At 53.1% G+C, this 21819-nt stretch overlaps 3 protein-coding genes across 8 annotated transcripts in view; 1 reads left to right on the top strand and 2 right to left on the bottom strand.

Moving 5' to 3' along the window:
- Positions 1 to 30: 30 nt before the first annotated feature.
- UCK1 (uridine-cytidine kinase 1) lies at positions 31 to 5665 on the bottom strand. The gene is made up of 7 exons (XM_075056045.1): positions 5536 to 5665; positions 5024 to 5183; positions 4050 to 4146; positions 3778 to 3920; positions 3582 to 3676; positions 2420 to 2468; positions 31 to 2002 (listed from the first exon to the last, which is right to left on the bottom strand). Exons 1-7 carry the CDS (start codon positions 5620 to 5622, stop codon positions 1815 to 1817), a joined length of 819 nt encoding a protein of 272 aa, XP_074912146.1. The 5' UTR covers positions 5623 to 5665; the 3' UTR covers positions 31 to 1814.
- A 796-nt stretch (positions 5666 to 6461) lies between these two features.
- PRRT1B (proline rich transmembrane protein 1B) lies at positions 6462 to 7361 on the top strand. The gene is made up of 3 exons (XM_075055909.1): positions 6462 to 6797; positions 6973 to 7113; positions 7215 to 7361. The coding sequence occupies exons 1-3, from the start codon at positions 6462 to 6464 to the stop codon at positions 7359 to 7361; spliced, it is 624 nt and encodes a 207-aa protein (XP_074912010.1).
- A 3938-nt stretch (positions 7362 to 11299) lies between these two features.
- Positions 11300 to 21819, bottom strand: part of RAPGEF1 (Rap guanine nucleotide exchange factor 1) — an 88474-nt gene continuing 77954 nt past the window's right edge. For all 6 annotated transcript variants that reach the window (XM_075056022.1, XM_075056021.1, XM_075056020.1 and 3 more), the window contains 11 exons: positions 21344 to 21419; positions 18002 to 18090; positions 16553 to 16641; positions 15991 to 16176; positions 15751 to 15835; positions 15428 to 15522; positions 14926 to 15004; positions 14681 to 14782; positions 14155 to 14252; positions 12936 to 13064; positions 11300 to 12321 (listed from right to left, as the gene is read on the bottom strand). In XM_075056022.1, the coding sequence (XP_074912123.1) occupies positions 12171 to 12321; positions 12936 to 13064; positions 14155 to 14252; positions 14681 to 14782; positions 14926 to 15004; positions 15428 to 15522; positions 15751 to 15835; positions 15991 to 16176; positions 16553 to 16641; positions 18002 to 18090; positions 21344 to 21419 (1179 nt within the window). In that variant the 3' untranslated portion in view covers positions 11300 to 12170. The remainder of the gene's footprint in view (positions 12322 to 12935; positions 13065 to 14154; positions 14253 to 14680; positions 14783 to 14925; positions 15005 to 15427; positions 15523 to 15750; positions 15836 to 15990; positions 16177 to 16552; positions 16642 to 18001; positions 18091 to 21343; positions 21420 to 21819) is intronic.

The raw sequence follows: 21819 nt of genomic DNA on the forward strand, positions 1-21819 counted from the left end.
AGTAGGTTTTAGCAACTATTTTGCTCTTACTTAAATCAGCCCCAAGAGCTAATGCTTCAGTGCAGTAGCTCATACTCTAAGTCTGTCACCCTGAGCTAAACAGCACCCAGCAGCAGTTAGGAAATGAACTGCTTTCTCCTCAGCATTAGAGATGTACCACTGAACCGTGGTGATCACTACTAGGTAACAAAACTTTACCGATTTCCAGTGTTGAAAAGACTATAGGGATGACAGTGCAGACTGCATTTTTCTTTTTTAAAAAGTAAGTGGTTTGCCGTTTTTTTTTTTTCCCCTCAATAAAGGTTTAGCCATTATAGAACTAAAGCTAACAATTCTGGGAAGAAAGAACTGTTGCATGTAAGATCATCTCCAGAAGTGTTCCTTTCCGTACCTTTGTGCTGGCGTAGTGCAAGTAGCACAAATAATAGCTTTTACATAAAGTGGTCATTTCTGCTCACTGTTGGTTCATTTATTTATTAGCCAAAGTAACACACCCACAAGCAACACAGCCAGACCCTGGTTTTAGAAAACTAGCAAATATGAAAAACTTCCTCTTAATAGTACTTCCCCCCCCCCCCGCCTTGTTAAAATTACACCACAGGTCCAGACTGAAGGATACCACAAGGACATTTTCAAAGGCCCAACCAGCACTTCATTTCAGAATTATCTTTTTTCCAGAAACTCCATGTTGCTGCAGTACCACTTATCTGGGGTTAGCAACAGAAACTGGGATGTCACTGTTTATACTTGCAGCCTCTTGTCTGCTCTCTTTAGAAAACCAGACATTCTTGAGTTTAAACCACCTGAGCGCAAGGCAAGCGCTTTGACCCTGTCTGAGGGTAGAAGCATGTCCAGAGCTGTTTGTACCACCAGAAGGAGGGTCTTGCAATTCACAGCTTTCCCCCTTGCTGATCTTACCACCCAGCTCTGGAAGTGGACGAATTCTGCCCAGCAGAATCTGCAACCAGCAGTACAGAAATGCCCTAAAAGACACTAATACTGACAAGGTCAGGTTTCTGTTTCCATGAGCAACTCAATCCAGTTGGAGCTCACACATTCATTAACTGTGGTAAAGGAGAATATTTGGGTACAAAAAAATAATCATACAGTGTAGCAAGGTTTGGGAGCTTAGAAAGGAATAAATTAGGAACCAGAATCACACAACTTCTTGGGCCTGTTCCCCTGATGAACTGCAAGTTCCCATTTGTCCCAGACAGTCTCTGTTTCATCTCCATCTCGGGAGAGATTCCTCTACAGGTCAGTCCTTCTGCCCCCATATGCTACTACAGGCTAAAAAGGAGGCTGGCCAGCATGACAGCAATACCAGAACTCAAGGTGCCAACAAGGTGAAGAGTAAGGACTGCACCTGCTTGTTAATAGGGTGTGAGCTAGCCTTAGATAAAGAGACTGTTTTTTCTTTCGAAAAAAACAGGCAGATAATTTTCCTGCTAAGGAAGATCATCATCAGGGAAATGGGGTATCTTGCTAATCACCTAGTAGCGCTTAATTTTCAGGGGAGACTTTAGCATTAGATCTCATTTTGAAAATTAAGGCAAGTAGCACTGCCTTCAACCAGTTCATGAAGTAACATCGTAACTCCAGACATGGCAGGGAGGAAAGGGAGGGGTTTTGGAGGGGAGGGGGCAGTAGGCCAACTCCTTCCTCTCCCCTCTGCAAGAAGTTTCACACCAGTATCCCCTCCGCTGCTAGGATGATTTAAAGGGCACTTCACCAACCATTCTGTTGAAGTCCTTTCCCAAAGTTGTCTTCAGTGTTGGCCTGGACCAGAGGCAAATCCTTCAGATGCGGACAGGTCAGTGCGGACGGCTGCTGGACTCCAGGTGGGAGCGTTTGCCGGCCGCTAGCACGCTGCTGCTCTCCGTTTGTTCAGGGAATGGGCGCTTGTAGGTCCGACCGTGTCCGTTCATTGCCCCTCGCTGCCACTTGCAGATGTCTCCGTTTAGGATGTCTTGAATGTGCTGCACTATAAGGTTTATAGCAACTGCAGAGAGGAACGGGAAATAAAGGACACGCAGGCTTTCTTGGCTGAGCTATCTAGAAAATGTGGAGCATCCAGCCCTGTTCAACTCAAGTTTTAACAACAAGCCCTTAAATGAAACTATGCCTGCCCTCTGCAGCGAGGTCAGACCTCAACAGAAACCAGCAACTGCAGAACCAGCTTTAACACCGGTGTCCTGCTCTGCATCCCCAATCGCCTGTTGCTTTTTCCAGCCCTCCTCAGGCTGAGCAGCTGGTCATCCCGGTCAGGCTCTAAGCAGCTCCCTCCCCTACAGCCCTCCAGCAAAACACCTTTCCTCAGAAGCATGCAAACCAGGCAGTAGTGTGCCACCTGCTCTCTTCCCAGCCCCAAAGGTGGTCTCCCCAGAGAAATCAGACAGAGAACCGAACTCCCTTTTACCCATGTTGTCAACTCCTCGCGGGATGATCACATCTGCATACTTCTTTGTCTGCAAAACAGTAAGGGTGGTGGAGACTGTTAATGGGAAAAGCCAGCTTTATTCTAGGAAGAAGCTACCAAACGCCAGAAAGCTGGGGGCAAAGATAGAGGCGTTTCTGTGCTCTGGGGCTGCAAGTTAAAGCTCCTGGTCGTGGTCACACCTAAACGAATTGAGAAGTTGTATTGGCTAACGTGCGCTGGATTTAAGGTCAGGGATTGTTCTGATTGTCCCTTTGCAGCGAATTGCAAAGTAGAAGCAGGAGGTCAAGCACGGAGTACTTGCTTTTACACTTCTGAAGAGTACGCTGCCTTCCAATGGGTCACCCGCTTCGGGGCTGAGGTCTGTTTGCTAAGAGCTGGTTCTAATCAGCATTTCACAAGCCATTGCTAAATATCTACCGAGAGCCAAGGTACCCAACACGCATGTGAAATTCCTTCCTGCCTCTGATGACATTTTATTGATCTCTGCCACCACAGAGCCCCTGGGTTTTTTCCCCCCTGCTACTTATAAAAAGGCTGGCTAATTCAGCATTTCTAATGACCACTTTTACAATCCCAGAATTGCTTTGATCTAGAGCAAGAGGCGCCTGAGCTGGCCTTTTCCATCTTATTTAATCCACATACCAAATTTTGTTCTCAAAGGGTTTCTTGCAAATTAATTTGATTACATGAGCACCTAAATTGGCCCCACATTATACAGGGTAGCAAGCAGATGCTATAATGGTCTGCCCTGGGTTTTCACCAGCGTTCCCTGTTGAGAGTCTGCTGGAAACCAAGCTCTTCTTTCTTCCCACAAGAATAAATGCAGAGTGGGAGTGTTTCAGTCAAAGGGACCTATGCTAAAATAGCCACGGCAGCAAGCAGTGAGAAAATGTGTGCAGCCTCTAGGGATTTCCATGGTGCTTTGCAAGCAGAAAGAACCAACCATTTAAGTTCCTTAAACAAGCAGCTTGTAATGGTTAAATAGACACGGCGGAGGGGAGAGGGTGGGATTCATGAAATACGAGTATCAAAAGCCACCACTGCTGCACCTACAGTGCAGCTAATCCCCAGGCGACCCTGCTCCTTCTCTTCCTCCCCAAAGCCCCCCCGCCCAAAATCAAATTAGTGAAACATTTGGTACCGGTAAGCAGAACTCCTCAAAGGCAGGCTTGACAAACGTGGTGTACTGGGTGAGGATCTGCTCAAGGTCTCTCCCGCGTTTCATATCTCGCAGAACTGGGATGGGAAGATAAACTCCGTGAGATTTACCACATGGCCAAGGATGGATAAGGAACATGAGCAGGCTGACGCTGCTGGTGACGGCAGAGCATTAGTACCTCTGCGGGACAGCCGGACGTCAGAATCAGTGTCAACAAAGAGCCGGAGATGGAACATGTCCCGAATGTCTTGGTTGTAGAAAACGAGGATCCCCTCGAAGAGAACAACGTCAGCAGGATAGACCACCGTTGTCTCCGCCAGCCTGCCAGGAAAAAACACCCAGAGCACGTTGTTCAATGGGTCTCCCACTGCAGTCTGGCAGTCTGTCCCCAGGCCCAGCTGGGGACACCCACATACGCAGCCCAAGACTTCGCACAAAACTGAAACCTACCTAGAATGCGTCACGAAGTCATAGGTCGGTACCTCAACAGTTTTCCCCTCAACAATATTTTTCAGGGTTGTATGCATCAGATCATTATCAAAAGCATCTGCGAGAGGAAGGTTTAAAGAGAAAGATGTTCAGATGCTGGTATAGCAAGTGTTCAGCTCAGATTTTCTAGGCCCGAAGGAAAAGCTCTCTGCCTAGTCTTGTACCAGGGAAAAAGGAACTTAAGCTTTTTTCTTTCCTACCAGGAGCAATCCAACACTCCCTGCCCAAGCTAGAACTGCTATACTTGGTTACAGAGATAAGGAAGAGAGAATTTGCTGTTTACAAGCAACTACAATACCAAGAAATTAAGAACCCGAATATGAGGCTAAGAATTGTGTAATTTTACCAAACCACTTGGTAATTGTATAATTTTGTGCAGCTTTTGGCCTGTTAGCTAAGAGTAATTTAGAAAACCTCAGACATCTTTAATGCTTTTCAAGAGCGTTTGCTGGCTAGCCTACAGCAGGCTCTAGATTTCAGCCAAGGGCAGATCGTTGTCCCGTTTGCAATCCATAGCACTCCCTGAGCAGGGAGAACAGCTGTTTGTGTGGACAAGGAATATCAGGAAAGGATTTGGGCAACGATGCGCTCTGTCACAGAGCCTCTCAACAGCCGAGGATGAGGAGACGGAGCAGCGTGCGAGCTGGGACGCTCTCCAACTCTCTCCAGCATCGCTCTCTGCGAGGATGCACTAAACCAGCAGTCACCACCCGCAGCAGCGTGGCTTTTGCAACAGCAACGCGGACACGTGAAAGACAAACAGGTGTTTTGGTGGGAAAAAGAGCATTTCTGTTTTCCGGCACTTCTCATTTCCTACAGGCCCTCGTAGCAAACCCCAGCTGCTCTCCAACCGCTACCTCAACCGCATTACAGATGGGAAGGGGGAGGAAAAAGGCAGCCAGGGTTTCTTTGGTCCCCCCCAGCAGCAGCCTCACCCGGGTGGTCGAAGTTGTACTGTCCCTTCAGCGCCTTGGCCTGCTGCTCGGCGGTCAGCACCTTGTAGAAGCTGTCCTGGCTGAGGATGAGCACCTTCCGCTGCCGGCGATCCACCTCGTTCTGCCCCAGCAGCTCCATGATCTTCTCGCACACTGTGGACTGGGAGGGGACGGGGGTCAGGCAGAGCGGGGGGACCACGGACCCCAAGCCCAGCTTTTCCCCGCCGGGCAGCCGGGGACCGACACCCCCCCACCACACACCACACACACACACCACACACACACACCACACACACATCACCACACACACATCACCACACACACATCACCACACACACATCACCACACACACATCACCACACACACATCACCACACACCGACCCTCCCGCCGAGGCTGGAGCCCGAGCCCGCCCCGGCACGCTGAGGCCGGCACCGGCGAACACCGCTCAGCTCCCCCGCGGGCCCGATCCCTGACAGAAAACCGGCGGTGGTGGTGACGCCGGTGTCTCACCTTGCCGCTGGCGGTGCCGCCGCTGACGCCGATGAGGAAAGGTTTGGGGTGCGGCCGCTCCGGTTCGGCTCCGCCGGCGGAGGCCATGGCGGGACGCGCTGCCGCGGGGGATGACGGGAGGTGTAGTCCGGCGGCGGCGGGGAGGGGACACGTGACGGGGCGGGGCCAAGGGGCGGGGCCAAGAGACGGGGCGGGGCGGGGCCGGCGGCGGCGGCCACACGTGCGCTGAGCGCGTCCGGTCTCAGCCCGGTGGACGGACCGCGATAACGGCCTTAGGTAACGGCACCCACCCACCCACCCAACCCCCGCGGGCGGGCGGCCGTGGGCCCGTGACGAACGCGGTGCGGACGCAGAAAATCAAAGCCGGTTCTGAGACACGTACACGCGGGGCGGGGGGTGGGGGGAACATGAGCTACGCATCCGGCCGCACACGACGGGTCCAGCTAAACCGTTTTGTATATAAAATAAAGACGAATCACCCGTTTCTACACGAAAAAAACCCTCCTCGTGTGGGTCCCCCCGCCCCCGAGCCCCGTGGGTGGCCGTACCGGGCGCGGCCCCCGCCCGCGCAGGGCCCTGGGCAAACAACCGGTCAATGATTAACGCGCCCGGCGCTGCGCTCCCGGCCGGGGCCGGGCGAGGACCGGGGGCCGGAGCGGGGTGGGGGGGTGTGGGGGGCCGGTCCCCGAGCCTCCGGCAGGTGGGGAGCCCGCGGGCACCGACGTGAGTGGGGTCGGGGCCGTGGGGGTGGCGAAAGGGCTGGGGGGGGAAGGTGGGGGGCTCGGCTGCGAGAGCCAGTCCCAGCCTGAAACGCGACCCTAATTCCGGGGGGGGGACACGGTTGGGGTCGGTGGGCCGGGGCTGTGCCCGCCCCGTCGCGGCCCCGCAGCCCACGGCCTCCGTGTCCCCGCAGGGCGCTCGGTGGGATGGAGGGCGAACCGCCGGTCGGGCCCCGGGGCCACGGTCCGGAGCGGGGGGGTGGCAGCGGGGCGGCCGGGGGACCGTCCAGCTCCGGCACCCGCTGGGACCCCCCCACGGGCAACGGGGACGGACCCACGGTGGCGGCGGCAGGGGTCAGCAACGCGGCCTTCGAGGGCGACCCGCCGCCCTACTCCCCCCCGGACCCCAAGAGCGTTCATCTCCTCTACCCGCCATTCCCGACCGGCTTCTCCCAGCAAGCGCCCGTCGTCTACCAGCCAGGACGGGGGCCAGGACCATTCCCACCCCAGGGCATCCCACCCGCACCCCTGCCCTATACCACCGTACGTATCCCCCGCCCCGACCGCAGCGGGGTCACCCCTTATTCCCCCCCATCCTGGGTTTGTGGGGGTCCCAAGCGGCACCCCAAACGATGCTTGAGCAGCATGACCCAAGAGGGGGTACAAGGCTGGGGTGGGGGGTCCTGCAGCTCTAACCACCCCCTGCCCCGCGTCGCAGTATGACGGGCAGCCGAGCACGGGGCCATCGCCCGCCGGCCGTGGGCAGCGCCTGCCCAAGGACTACATGGTGGAGTCGGTGCTGGTGACCGTCTTCTGCTGCCTGCTGACCGGCGTCGTCGCCCTCCTCTACTCCCACGAGGTAAGGACGGCGCGGTTCTGATTTACACAAACCCACCCGGCACCTCGAATCCCCCCCTCCTGGTACCGCGGGTCTCTCCTAACCTCTCCCCTTCGCACCAGACCCGGGCTGCGCTCGGCCGTGGGGACGTGGCCCAGGCAAACGTGGCATCCAAAAAGGCCCAGTCGCTGGTCCTCTTCAGCCTCCTCTTCGGGTTGTTCGCCTCCATCAGCTGGGTCGTCTACGTCCTGGTGGCCCTGTACCTATGACAGGGACCCCGAACCCCAGGGACACGGCGTACGCCGGGGGCTTCTTGCGGCTCACCACGGCCCGAGCGGGGTGGGCACGGGCGGGTGGAGCGGCCGCAGTCCCCGCATGGCATCGCCGGGGCTGCTGTGGGAAACGGGTGACCACAAAGCGTTATCGGGGCTGAGGGGCGGCGTCCGTCTTTCCTGGCGGGGCGAGGAGCCGCTCCGGAGCCACGCGTGCCTTCGCCCGCCCGCTCTCAGCCCCGCGGGTAGGAGGAACCCGGACCAAAGCGATGGTGGTGCTGTGTCCCGCTGGAGCCGGCTCTGAGCAAGGAGCCGCGTCAGAGCAGCGGCACCATGTCCGGCATCAGGCTCTGCTGCGGGATGTTGAACCCCGTTACCACGGACCGTCGCTTGGAGGTGTCAAACGGGACTCTGGTGCAGAGGGAGCGTCTTGTAGAACCGGGGCTGGAGCAAATGGCCAAGGCGTAACGGAGGGGCCAAGGCGTGCAGCCGCTCTGCTCTGGGCGTGCGAGAAGCCCTCACCGGTCATTAATAATGTGAGAAGATACAAACCCATGTATTTAGCCTCTACGGTAATTTTGCACACACAAATACACACACATGCTGTATCACCACCTTCTTGCTGCTTCCAAATTGAAATAAAATACAGGTGTAGCCAAAGCTTCTGTTTTCTCTGCACACCAAGGACCTCCCCTCCCCGCCCCGTGGCTTTTGGCCACCACAAAATTCAGGCTAAGTTCTGCTGTCGTCGGTCAAGTCAGGGTTTCCTCCAAAAGCAGGTGGGTGCCGGGGCTCCAGCCCAAGCAGGACCCCGGGGAGACCCCAGGGAAGGGGAGCCCGCACGGGGCCGTGCTGGGGATGCAGCAGCCCCAGGTCTGGGGGTGCCGCTCGCAGAGCTGCTGCAGGGAAGGGGAAAACGAGCCGCTGGGTCTTCCAAAGGCTGCTCGGATGAGCCGAGCAGGGATGTCAGCATGCGCCATGCCAGGCCCCGGCTCTGCTCACAGCCACGCTCCCGTCTTGTCTCCCAGGGGGCTGCGACAGACCCCGCAGCCCCCTCGCGCTTTGCCGGGCCAGTGGGATGTGGCACCGCGGTCCAGCCCCGGCAAGCGAGCCGGGGGGTACATGCTCGGTTAGTGTCTGGGCATCCTCCTCCCGAGCTGGCCCATGCCAATTATTTCCAGAGGAATTTTGAACCCCGTCCAGGACTGAAATAGCGCGGGAGCGTGCTCGGCCGCCCAGGCCGCCACAGGGGTTATTTATAGCCCTCGGCCGCCCGGCATGCGGCCGCCGTATGGGCTGGGCTGTGGCCAGGCACACGCCTGCCTACGTGTGTTTTGGGGAACCGAGACCCCCCCGACACAGGGGACATCAGTGCCCAGAGGAAGGTGACAGCAGCAGACATCCCCTCCCAAGTGTAGGGCTTGTACTGGGGCGAGACCATCTCGACAGAGGTGAGGAAGAGATTTATAGGGGAAAGGGCCAAGGGCAGAGGAAAACGCCAAGGGGCACATGAGAAAACACGAGGCCACACCAGCGCCAGAAGTGGATTCGATTGTCACTTTAATCCACAGACTGCTGCATGCACTGTAAACAGGATCATCAGGCGGGTTTGTTATTGGTGTTTATTTGTCTTTTATATAAAAGTTACAGGTCTGAAATGTTTGCAGGAAGATGCCACCATCGGGACTGGGTTAGTGGTAAATATATAGTACAACCGAACAGCTGGGGGTGGGCGAGGGGGCCTGGGAGCAGGGCAGGGGGCTGGTGACCGGGGACATCGCTTCTCTTTGCTCCCTGCCCTGCGCAGAGAGGGGATTGAGACCCCCTCCCTTCCCCCAAAAGAGAGGTGACGGTCTCGAGAACGCTGCCTGGCAGACAGGCGAACACGCTCGTGGCCAGGCTTGCGAAGGGCTGCTCTTCTGGGCTTCTGCTCCCCAGGGGTGCTGCTCCTGGAGAGGGGGGGGGTCTCTGGTCAGCAAACCTGAAGCTGCTCTGGGCAAGGAGACCCTTCTTTAGGGTCCTTCCAGCCCTGTGAGCCTGGCCCGAGGTCGGGACACGAGCCAGGAGCCACGGTCGGGACAGCCCGTTCGGCTGGGGATGGCCGCAGAGCAAAGGGGAGAAGCAGAGGAGGAAAGCCGGGGGGCACGGCCCCTCCATGCTGGATGAGGTGCTGTGACCATGCAGACCTTCTGTCCCCATGCCGTGGGCTGAGCCTCCGGCTTTCAGGGGGGCTGGCAGAGAGTGGGGAGCGAGACCCCCCCCTTTGGTGCTAGAAAGGATCATGGTTTCAAGTGCAGGGAAGAACCTAGTAACAGCTCCCGCTTGCCAGCGAGAGAGGAGATGAGCATCCCAGCAGGGCTGAAGACAAGGTGCACCCTCCTGTCCCTCCGTGGCATCGAGCCCCAGCCATGAACGCTGCAGCCCCACAGCCCCCGCACGGGGAAAGCGGAGCGATGGGCTGCGGTTTTAGTGCTACCACCGCTCATGACACTCCTAGAAACAGCCTGTGCCACAGCACACCGTTCGAGGGAGGTGCTCGGAGCCGGCCAGGGAGAAGCCTGCGCCAGACACGGGGTGTATTTGCCTTTTCACAGTCTTGCAGTGTTGTGTGTTTTTTTTTTTTTAAATCTTATTTACAAAGGAAAACACAAGATTACTTTCTGCATGGAAGGCTGGGAAGCCTTTGGGGATTGCAAAGCCTCAGCTGGACATGACACAGGGCTCCAATGCCCTTTAGTGCCATAAAAACAAACCAGTTTTGAAATGTTCTGGCTCGGATGCCCCATTTCAGTGCAGGAAGGTCCCTGCTCCTCCTGCTCTGGGGTTGCACAGCATGAACTGGTGTTGGACCCCACGCTCTCCTCCCCCAGAAGACACCAGAGTGGGCAGGGGGGGTCTCTCTTTGCTTCAGCATTTGGCTGCTGAACAAGTCCTGTGCCTAAATCTTCAGGAAAATAATCGAGCGGGGTACAATCCTACGAATGGGGCAACACTGCTGTCACTCCCTCCTGCCACCCGTCGGGCAGAGCTGCCGTCTGCAGGGAGCCAGCTAAGACTTCGCAATCTGTTTCTAGAAGGAAGTGCTTGCAACTCTGATTCACCCAGAATAAACAGAGGCTTTAGGAAACAAGGAGTTGCTACTGAGAAATAAGTTAAGGATGCTCTGTGAGACACCCTGTCTGTATTCCTTGCGAGTCGCTGTCCTAAAACCGCAGGATTTTGTTAGATGGAACTCTGTAAAAACCTGTGACCACAAGACACGGTGCTGAGAAAGGCCTCGCAAGGCTGCTAAAACCTACAGCGTACGCTCAAACCCACGACCACACTGTAAACCATCGGATGGGGATAGGGGAGGGACGTGAAATGACCTGGCTGGGGCTGCACTAGGGAGGACACCCTGGGTGGGACACAGATAGGGGACAGAGGGGCTGAATAAGGCACACCAAACAGATTGGGGTTAACGCTGCGTGTGTGGGAAATGAGACCCCCCCCCCTCACTCTTCCATGCCAGGCTGCCCCTGCCCTGCTGGCTCCGGCACAGCAGGACTGGGGATGGGGATCTGCTGGGGCTCCTGCCAAAGCGTGGATCACGAAGCACAGCACCAAGGGTCAGCCAGACGGGGACCCCCTGAAAAAACCATTTGGCAACAGTGAGAAGAGAGAGGAGTGGGGTGGAGGGGATGGGGCAGCTCGGCCGGGCACAGGGCTCCTTCCCGGTTCCCATTTCCAACCCCAGAAATGGACCCACTGGCTCCTTCGCTCGGCTCCTGCACCCGCTCCACAGCCAGCACCCATGCGGCTGCCCCGAACCTCCGTTCTTCCAGCACTTGGAACAACATTGTCACTGGTTGTGAATTTTATACATACTGTTTTGCACTTTTCTTTTTTTCCTATAAACCCATCGGTATTCAGACATGCATGAAAAAAATCCCCAATGGATTCTAAATACTAATATTTACAGTCTCATATACTACAGCATTTACTGTGCAAAAGCTAGTACCATCACTAAAAGATACGGGTTCACAGGACAAGTGAACCGCAGTACCTTGGGTAGTCAATGTTTCCAGGGTTTGGAGGGGTTACCGTTGCTTAAATAACAAGATCTGAGAGGAGGAGGGGGATACGATGACTGGAGATGGCGGGTCCCTGCCCACATTTTCAGTGCCTCTTCCATATCTACGACCGGTGCCTTCCTCCCATGAAGAAGGCGCCAGAGATCTGGGGTAAACCGAAGACCCCTGTAAACACAAGCAGCTCTCCAAAAGCAGAGCTCCTCTGGCAGGCAGCGGGAGACTCTTCCATCCTCATCTCCTAGGGATGAACATGTTTCGAGGTGGCATTGCAGGGGAGACTCAAACCCTTGGCTTCCATGGCTGCTGCCTGCTGAACACCACTCTGCAGACAAGTTTGTGGGTGCTGAGCTCTTGCTGACCCTCCTTTGTGGATGAAAACAAAAGCCCGGGTATTCCTGGACGCAATCCACCAGCAAACCAGTAACACACTTGCATGGGACCCTCCTTCCACAAATCTCTCTCCCCAGGTTTAAAGCTGATTCATGGCACAGAGGGACGGGAGGAGAAGGAGGGCGAGTGCAGCGAGCACCGGCTGATCTCTGCCCTTCACGGCTGACGCGTGCCATCACTTCTTGCCTGCTGCGAGAGCCCGACATTCACACACCCAGGGATCGCTGCCAGCTGGGAGGGAGGGTGCGTCATCCAGTAACAGGTACAAACATTGAACTCCAGTCTCATAGCTGCCCTCGGTGCGTCTGCGGAGCAATTCTCCTCGCTCACACAACCCCTCCTCCTAGGTTTTCTCTTCTCGGTCTGTTTTCCGCCTCGTAATGTTCCGAGGTTTGATTTTGAGGGACAGTTCCCACAAGGCCTCCTCAGCCAGGTGGTCGCTGAAATCGTTGAAGAATGACACTATGTCGTCATTTCTTTTGATGTCATAATGTCTGGAAAACCACAGAGGAGGGCGGCAGTTAAACAAGGGGCTACCTGGGGACCTCTCCCAACTTTGAGCCACACCTGCCCTGCTCTAAGGGACATCCAGCGTTGTGGGGTTTGCATTACCTGAGCCCAATACTTCTGACTGTGGTGTGACACCAAAAAGGGGAAAACCATCATGCCCATTGCTGAATTGAGGGGAAAAAAAAAAAAAAGACCCTATCACACTGAAATCAGCAGTTAGATCTGCTGCCTCTGCTGCAAGACAGCATTGAAGAAAACCCTCCACGAACTAGAGAACATAGGAACCAGCAACAGCAAAACCTGGAGGAAAAGCTGTTGTCTGAAAGAGAGTAGTGGCAAAACTTTACTGCACTGGATCTCAAAACTAATATAGGAAAAACATCTTCACAACTTTTAGTCATAGCTAACCTAGAGAGGGAAGGAGCCTGTGACCAGAGCCCTGTCCTTCCCAGGTCTCCTTACATCTCCATCATGATGCTTTGACCTTAGACTCCCTTGCCTTTCCACGGGGGCTCCCGCATCCCAGCCACGACCCCCCACACCAATCCCCACCGTGGTGCCTCGGAGCCAGCTCTGCCCTCCCTGTTGCTGCACTTACACTTGTTGGAAGCACCTCATGCTGTCCAGGATGTTAAACTGCTGCCAGCGCTTGGAAAAGTTCACTTTGCTGTCAATGTAATCAGGGTTTCCCAGATGAACAAAGGTCAGGTCCTGCAGAATGAGGCCTCTGAAAGAGAGAAAGGGGCAGCGGGCCAGGGAGTAAGCAAACAAGTACAGAGGTTAGTCACACAGGGGCAGGACAGCCAGCCAAAAGGCAGCCAAAGGCAACCTAACGGCCTCCCACTGCTGCCACCATCAGCACTGCAACTTTAAACTAAAGGGAAACATGCCCCTGGCAGCAGATCCAAAGGTGTTCAGGTGCAAGGAGCCCACCATGCACAGCTGAGGAACCTCTGAGGCGAGGCACTCATGGTCACGCTAAGAGTTCTGAGGTTGCTCATTCACCCTCCGTGGAAAGGAGGACCAGGCTGGAAGAAGGTCGCAATGGGAAGTGCCTGCCGGGGTTAAACCTTTCTTCCAGTTTTATGCAAGAGGGTTTCCCTCACGTTGAGGTTTCCCTAGAAAAGGGGTCTGTGCTGCCTTCCTCCCTCTGCCTCCACTAGTCTGCCACGTCTCTGCACAGCCCTGCTGTGGTCCCCCGCCAGATGAGGTGGCATGTACCTATGCAACCTCTTCCTACAGAACTCTGTCCATGGAAGAAAGCAAGACCATGAGAAGTTTTACTGGTGTAAACCCGGAGCAAATCTCGTATCTAAATCAGAAGGCCCTTACGGAGAAGGGCAACGGCTTCAGCCTTTCATCTAGAAACAGGCTGAAGCAGCATGTTTGACAAGGCAGACTCCTCATCTACCAGCTTGTGCAGCCAGCAGAACCAGAGCTGTCGCGGAGGAGCAAGTAGCAGCTCAAAGCTGTGGGATCCATTGCACCTCACAGGAAAATTTGTCTTTCTGTGCACAGACCCCAAAGAAAATATAGTTAAAAAGCATCAGCTGAAGATCCAGTTGTTTGATCTTTCCTTTACCATAGTCAATTGACAAAAGCCTTCTTTACAAAAAGATAGCTGCCACCCTGCCTTCCTATGCCACAGGACAAATTGCTCCAGAGAGGGCATGTGGGTTGACGTGGCACACTGCCATCTTACTCTAGATGTAGGGCAAAAGGCAAGTGCTGAGCTGAGCAGAAGCTGCTGAGAAATCCTTGAAGGAACCATTTTAACGTGCAGAAGTAATGGCAGAGGAAAGAAGCTACCAACTCACAGGTAAGGTATGCAGGGAGGCTCCACATCAGCCAGAGCTGCTCGGTAGGCGCGGAAGGACGAGGAGCTGTCAATCAGTGTGCAGTACTCAGCCAGGCCCTGACAGAACACAAAGCCCACTTTGACACCACTGCTGCAAACCCATTTTCTTTGTAACCTCTCCCCAGAGAGCCATGCAGGCCAGGGAGTTAATGCCATCCTGCAAACACCTCCAACTGATTTACTCAGTTTGACCCAGAGTGCACATACACAGAGCCTTGCTGCCTTCACCCTCATCAAGCCTTCAATCTGGAGAGAGGAAGAGAAGGCTGTTCTCACCCATGACTGCGCTGGCACTCCTGCAGCTGTCAGAATGCCCAGCCACGCTGCAGGCTTCCAGCACTGTGGCATTATACCCACTGGAGAGCAGTTATCTGTCATCCCTCCACCCTGGGACGTTGCTGAGCTGTTAAAACCACTCAGCTGTTTCACACCGTAACCACAGTTATCTTTTTCCCCTGAAGATGACAGGCCTCGCTGCTCCTCACCTCTGAGGTTTGTTTCTGCCACTCCAGCCTTCGGATGGGTGCAGAATCCAGTGCAGAAAGAATGGCCAGATAGGAATTAAAATTATTCAGCTTTCTTAAGTGCTGTATGGAGAGAGAATATTCCAGTTACTCTAGAGATCTGAAAAGCCTTCTAGCATCACACAGCTCTACCAACCAGAAGGTCCCACTCCTCTGCTCCTTTAAGGAGCAGTGTGTGTGATTCACAGCAAGAATCAAGCTGATACCTTCATAATCTTTATAAATTTAAGGAGCAGCCTCTCTCGGTCTTGGGCTTTCTCTTGTAGCATAATTATTGAACGGACCCTGGAAGAACAGACAGAAAAAAACCCAGAAAGATAAACCCACTTAAGCAGATGCCAGATTTCTTGTTGTTTCATTTACAGAACTGCTAACTGATAAGGAAGGATCAACAATACTGAAAAGTTCATGATGTTTCCAATTTAAATAGAGCACTCTAATTCAACGAAGAATGATTTCAAGGATGACCACAATAACCCTTCACAGAGTGCATTTACTTGCAAGGGGAATGTTTGTTTGAGGGGCTCAACGGTACTGACAATAATTCCTCCAGGTTATGGTGCCCCCCACAACCCTCCTCATTTTTTCTCTTGTGCTCTGGGGTCTTTTTAATAAGTGCCCTGCACCTACTTCCTGGGCAAAAATATACATTATCCCACTTGTAACAAGGGAACCAGTGCACAGTTCGGTGCCACAGTTGCTCCTTACCAGTAGGACATGTTATTAAAGTGCTCTGTGAACTGTGTCAGGTTGGGGCTCTTCTCTTCATTTTGCTCCTTTGCCCAGAGCAAAACTTCTGGGATCTGCCAAGGAAGAAGAGAAGGGTGGGAAAATACCACACATTAAAATGGGATTTCTGCCTCAAGATTCCCAGTCGCAGTCTGTGGTCACAGCCGTTTGCTGACACAAGTTCAGCTGTCTCCTACAAACCCAACGGATGTGCTTGGAGAGCTGGCAGGGAATACCAGAGATTGCAGAGGGTACGTGTTCAAATTCCTCCCACCGCTCTTACCCCATCTTCGTCTCTGTACCTCAATTTTATAGAAGAGTTCGGCATCTAGGAGGGTCAGCTGCTCGGCTATTTCATGGCTGTGGAAATCATGCAGGGTGCCTGGCCTGTAGGAAACAAGGACGAAGTATAAAGGCTAAGAAAATGGGACCTGTTGTCTTTCCTTTCTTGTATTTTGGACTGAGAAATCTCTTGTGTCCACAAAAAAGGGATGCCCTGTCTCTCAAATGACCAAGATATGGTTACTTGCATCTTTCCTCACCTGGCTGCCACACCACGGGCCGCAAGAGGTTTGATGGAATTGGCATAGCTCAGCATTTTCTTCTGATCCACTTTATCAAGGATATTCTTGCGTAACACTCTGGCGAGGCTCAGCTCCCCATTGCAGACCAGCCGGAAGACCAGGTCCATCAGCAGCTTCAGAATTTCCTCCGTCAACTCCACTAAGCTGAGAGAAAGATGGAGAACCCGGGGAAGGCATCAGAGATACGACTCTGAGCTACAGAGTTTGTACCTGTACCGAGTCTTGTCGCTCTTCCCTACAAGCAGAACCGAGTGATTGAAATTCCTCCTCCTCCCAGCTCTTCCTCTCCCAGAGATTCTGCTTTTGCTGGTTATTTTAAAATCACTGACCCAGTTAGGACACACTGAGAACCTGCTCTTCCAACAAGAGGGTTCAGAACTATAGGTGTCTCGCTGGTCAGGGTAAGGGATTTCAGCTGTCATCATAGATGGGGTTTAAAAAACACATCTTCGCAACTGCCAGATTTCTGTATTGCTACTGACCCCACATCTCCCATCCCAAAACGAAGAAGGCAACTCACCACAGCTCATCCACCACTCTCACCAGCACGAAGAAGGTGTTCTTACTGACTCGCTTTTTAAACGTGTCTGGGAAGTGGCAAAACTTCTCATATGTTGGTTGCAAATTAAAGAATCAACTTAATGTGGTCCGACCAGCATCAGTGCAATTAACAGCTGTCTTGAGGAACATTAGAATAGCGTACTATTCTGTCTTGACTGAAACTGGTGTTCAATTTCCAGGAGATAAGGGACACCGATGTGGCTCTAATTAACATGGTATTAAGCTACCACCAGCTGCCGGTAGCAGGGGTGTGAGGAGGTACTTACACCTTGCAGAACTGATGCTAGAAGAGCAGGTGTACCGTGAAACTGTTCTCTCTAAGGTGGAATTTAATGAGCAGCACTCCTCTACTGTGATATCCCCCACTGGTCTGTGACATCTGGTCTCAACAGATCTCAGATGTCACCTCTAGCTTCCTCACTGCCCAATTTACTGCAAGGAGAATGGTGGCAGGGGACACAGTACAGGTTGAAAAAGCTTCTGCCAGGTGGACAAAGGGAAAGAGAAAAAGCTTATCAGTAAGTCAAGTATTAACAAGGGCCTGCAGGAATGCCCCAGCCAGTATTTTCACTGACAACTGCTCTGCAGTGAGATTTGCTGTGTCCTTGGCCACACTGATCCCAGCAGGAGCAAGGGGAGCAGCAGCTCTGCTGCAGATGGCAGTGATGAGCTGCGACGCAGGACAGGGTGACGTCAGGCTCCCTTTGACGTGGGCATACAGGACCTAAGCCCACAGGACCAAAGCCCACGAGGCCTTTGCACTGTCTGAACCGAGACACTGACCTGCTAAGCTGACGGCAAAGGGAGCTATGGGAACAGAGCCAAGGGGAAGGAACTGCAGGCAGGGTCCTCAACAAGAAGCCTTCTCCATACGCTGCCAGAAATGCTAATGCTCACCCTGCCATGCAGGGACCCTCACCTTCTTAGCAGTTACAAGCTTTGTTCAGAACTGGGAGGCCAAGAGGACATTATCTCCTGTGCTGCATTTCTTATAGTAAGAGAGAGAATAGGTCTTGATGGTTTAGTAATTTCTAGTATTAAACTACACCTGCCCAAGCAGCCCCTCCAGAAGGCGGTGTGATCTCTATTCTACAAACAAGATGTCCCAAACAAATGACCAATTTCCCAGTGATTTACAGAAAATCTGAACTGCTATTCTCCCCTGCCAGGGCCCTCAGGAGACTACTCTCAGGTCCAGTACTCCACCCTGCCTGGACCCGCCCAGCAGAATTTCCCATTTGCAGCTGCAGAGGTGAAGGAAGTCCTGCTTGGGACACCTCCAGGGCAAGCACATTACTGACCACGTTGTCAGCAGGCTTTTGAGCAAACAACTTGCCACCAACTCCCTCCACGATGAGTGCTTGGCTCTGATTCCTGGGTGGGAGTAAACTGCCACTCATGCAAAAGGATATCTGTATTGTAGCTTCTTGATGAGCTCTTCAGGGGTAATAAATGTCCTGTATGTAGTCAGAAAGGCTTCACAGTACAGCACCAGATCTACAGAGAAAGACAAGAAAGCCACAGTCAACCCCGCTTTCAGAAAAAGGAAGCTTCTTGTAAGGTTGAATCCAGTCTTACAGGAAGAGGACATGGACACATTTTGACACAAACAGACTTTACAGAAATGCTGTGCTGTTTTTTTTCTTACCGGCAGATGGACCCTAAGGCACAAGAGCAACACTGACACTGCCCTGTCCCCACCAGTCTGGCTCCCATTTCCAGCACTCAGGCTTGCTGCTTCCCTTATGCGACTACCAAAGGGGTCAGTGAAAAAAAACCTGTTTGTGGGACAGGAACTTGCAATAATGGGTCAAGGAAAATTGTGGTTCAGACCTTGTGGATACTTAAAGAGAAGATCTGATGGTGAGACGTGGGTGCCTGTTGTCTGTCTTTACTGCCTGGGCAGCACAGAACCCTGCAGAAAGACATGGTCACCCTTCCCTCCTGATCAGGAACACAAGCGTTTCGACATGATGATATGGGTGCTGCAGACCTTCTGCCCTTGCTACCTTCCAGGAAATCTGCCCCAGGACATTGTAAATATAAGATTATTTTCAGCCAAAAGAAGAGTAAATTGCACTGCAAAAACTGACGCTACCATGTCCATGACCCTGCCACAACACAGACTCTGACGCGGTGCACGCAGACAGCTTTTGTTTATTCATCTGCAGCAGTGGGTGCTACAGGCCCCAGAATTGTAAAGGCTTTGGCCATCATCATGGGCACAAAGGAGGGAATTTGAAAAAGCAGGAACCGCAAATGGGAAAGAAGATTTAAGGTCAGGACTGCAGTACACTCGCAGTCCCAGGTAAAGCTTGGTCACTGTGGACAGCAGCGGTCAAAATGGAAATTTATTAGCCCCGGTATAAAACCAAGCAGCACTGCAGGCAGCATGTGCAGTGGGATGGCACGCTGCCCCTGCCCAGCCCACTGCAACCGCTGGCAGAGCCTTGTTAGCGCAGATGGGGAGAAAAAGCTTCTGCCTTGCCTGCCCAGGCTAGGCTGTACATGTAAAGCTTGTTTCAGCCAGGACAGGGATCATCCCACACCCATGAACTGTAACATCCATCCATTGCGCGTGGAGGGTGGGAAAGAGCAGGGCACGGTGTGCTCATTATGCCTCTCTACCTGTGGTGTTTCTCTGGGCAGGAGCCTGACAGGGACGCCGCTTCCTCCTGCTCTTAAATCAGAAAGCGCTGCTGCCTTTTGGTTAAAGACAATCAGACGTAAGCTCTAAAGCCGGAGGCTGGGTGGTCATGTCAGGGGTGAGTCCTAGGCCTCGTCCAGCTGTAATCCTGCATTCACAGCAAGCGCGTGTGGCTGTGAGCACTTAACTGACCACGGATTTTATTCCTAAAGACCACAAGTCTCTCTCTTTATCCCTTATTCCATTTAGCCCTTTTAGAAAACTCAAATGGACAAGAAGCATCATGCAACAGGGCGTGGAGTTACATTTATTCTGGGTTCCCATCTGCCCAAAAGGCAACGTGAGGTAATACAGCTGGTCTGCTCTGGCACTTGAAGCTGCCAAGAAATTCATCTTTAAAGGAAAGCCTCTTAACTATACCCCTCTGTGCCGTTTGGCTGATTGATTTACAAGCCCTGAATTCTTCTCATTGTAAGCTTAATTCATTAACCCTCTCGGTCACCCAAACACTGGGTTAGCATAGCACAAATTCCTCCGTGCTCCATTCAGCTCAGTGGCTTGGCAGAGCCTGTGAGGCTAAGCTCTGTGACTATTCTGAGAAACTGGCTGTGCAGAGCTCCCTCCCCTCAGCCGCTCTCCCCATCCGCACTGCTATGCATTTAAAATCCCACTCTAGTTTTTCCTAGTCTTGAGAGGTTCTCAATGGCTTTCACCTCACTGCTTGCAGCACCCTCTGAGCTCCCCATTCATGAACTGGAGGTCTAGCACACGTCCCTTTACCAAGTAGCTGTCTGTCAACAGGAACAGTAGGGAAGTTCTTCCAATGTGATGCTTGCTCCGGAGAACAGCAGGAGTAAATCAGAGCTTCTCTATTCCAGTTTCAGCATTTTTATAAGGGGTATTTCCGCCATCTCATTTAGACTATTTTTTTCTAAATATACATATCTAGCCTTGGCGCAATCAATTGCCACCTCCTCTCTAGTATGTTTCTAACTTTGGTCCTTTCTGCCTGGATTTGATGCCCAATGTAAACAGGGAAACATAGCTGTCAGGGGAAGGATTTTCTTGCTAGCTGAATGGTGCTGGTAAGTAATTGCAAACACCTTATGCTACAGTAAAAACCCTGCCATTTAAAAATGCACATGAAAGATATTTCCCCTTTGACTATCAAATCTCTAAAATATGAGTACTGAGTGGTTCAGCGGGTTAGCGCATTGTGCCTTGCATCCCGGGAGATAAGGAGATCAATTCTGGTTAAGGCCATCAGCACAGATGTGTTTGGCAGGTTCAAAATCACTCTCTGGAAACATTGCAAAGGCTGTCTTTGCCACAGGTCTTGGAAAGGAGCTGCTTGATGTGGATGGTGACTGGGTTTGGAGAGATAAAGTGGGATTTTAACAAATCTACAGCGAAGAGTTGCTAACTTCCCTTTTCCTCCCTCACATCTCCTTTCTTGTATTGTGGATTCCCTCTCTGAACTGGTCTGGGTGGCTACCAGCATGCAACTGGTACAGAGTGGGACTAGGAAGTGACACTGTAAGTTGAAAATAAGGGGTGTCAGCAGACCAGCACCTGGACAGCTTGCCCGATGCCCATGGGTACTGCATTAGACCCAAACCAACACCCCTCCTCTCCTGCTTTGATACAACAGTCACTCCAGCAACTCCCACATCACCACTGCCCTGGAGTTCAAAGGGCAAGGAGCACCTCTGAAAACAGGACCCATGCCACAACAGGCTGGTCACACCTGCACTCACAGAAGGCAGTGGCTGGAGGTACGGAGACACCAACACAGCACTGTCACCAACTCTACTGGTGCGCCTCGCCTTCCAGATCTGGGCAAGGGCTGTGAGGAGTTAATACCATCCCTGCTGCTAAATGGAACGAACAGGCGCTTATCCAGCTTACCTCCATTTCACCAAAGATAAGCACAATCCCCCCCCTGCCTGCAACTCGGAGGATCACAAATGCAGTCCTCCCCACCCTGGCCCAGCTGCCTGCAGCCACATCACGACTGCGCACGCTGCAGAGAGGCAGAAGGCAAGCAGCAAAAGGCCATGCCAGGCTGCGCTCTTCATCTCTGCTTTGGTGCATCCACCGTACCTTTCCTGTCGGTCTCCGTTGCATGCACTAACAAAATGTCTCCGGATCCACCGCGAACATCTGGCCCATCATCTCCCTGCAACGAGAACAGAAACACGTTAGGCATGGCCCAAGCTCCCTTCGGCCTGGTTTCCCATCTCTGGGGTTCAAGCTCAGCAACAACTGGCAGAGTACGCAATGTTCCTGGCACTGCTCACAGCACAAGCTGGGACATGGTCTTCAGTGCTGGGCTAATCCTGGAATTTGAATACAGCATTTGGTGTCCCAGATGAGGATCTGGGCTGATCCTCACTTGGGATCTCTGACTCCTTAAGGCCAGGCTGTGAAGCTCAGTGAAAGCTGAACCTTCTGTCCGCAGAAGAATGAACAGAAATGTCCCAGACTCTCAAACACTCCCAGAAGACCATTAACAGAGCAGTAACACTGTGTGAACTGTCTCAAAGTGCGGGATCACGTACCACAGCGGCTGTGGGGTG

This window comes from Buteo buteo, chromosome 23 (assembly GCF_964188355.1).
Source record: "Buteo buteo chromosome 23, bButBut1.hap1.1, whole genome shotgun sequence".
In the NCBI taxonomy this organism is placed as follows: Eukaryota; Metazoa; Chordata; class Aves; order Accipitriformes; family Accipitridae; genus Buteo; species Buteo buteo.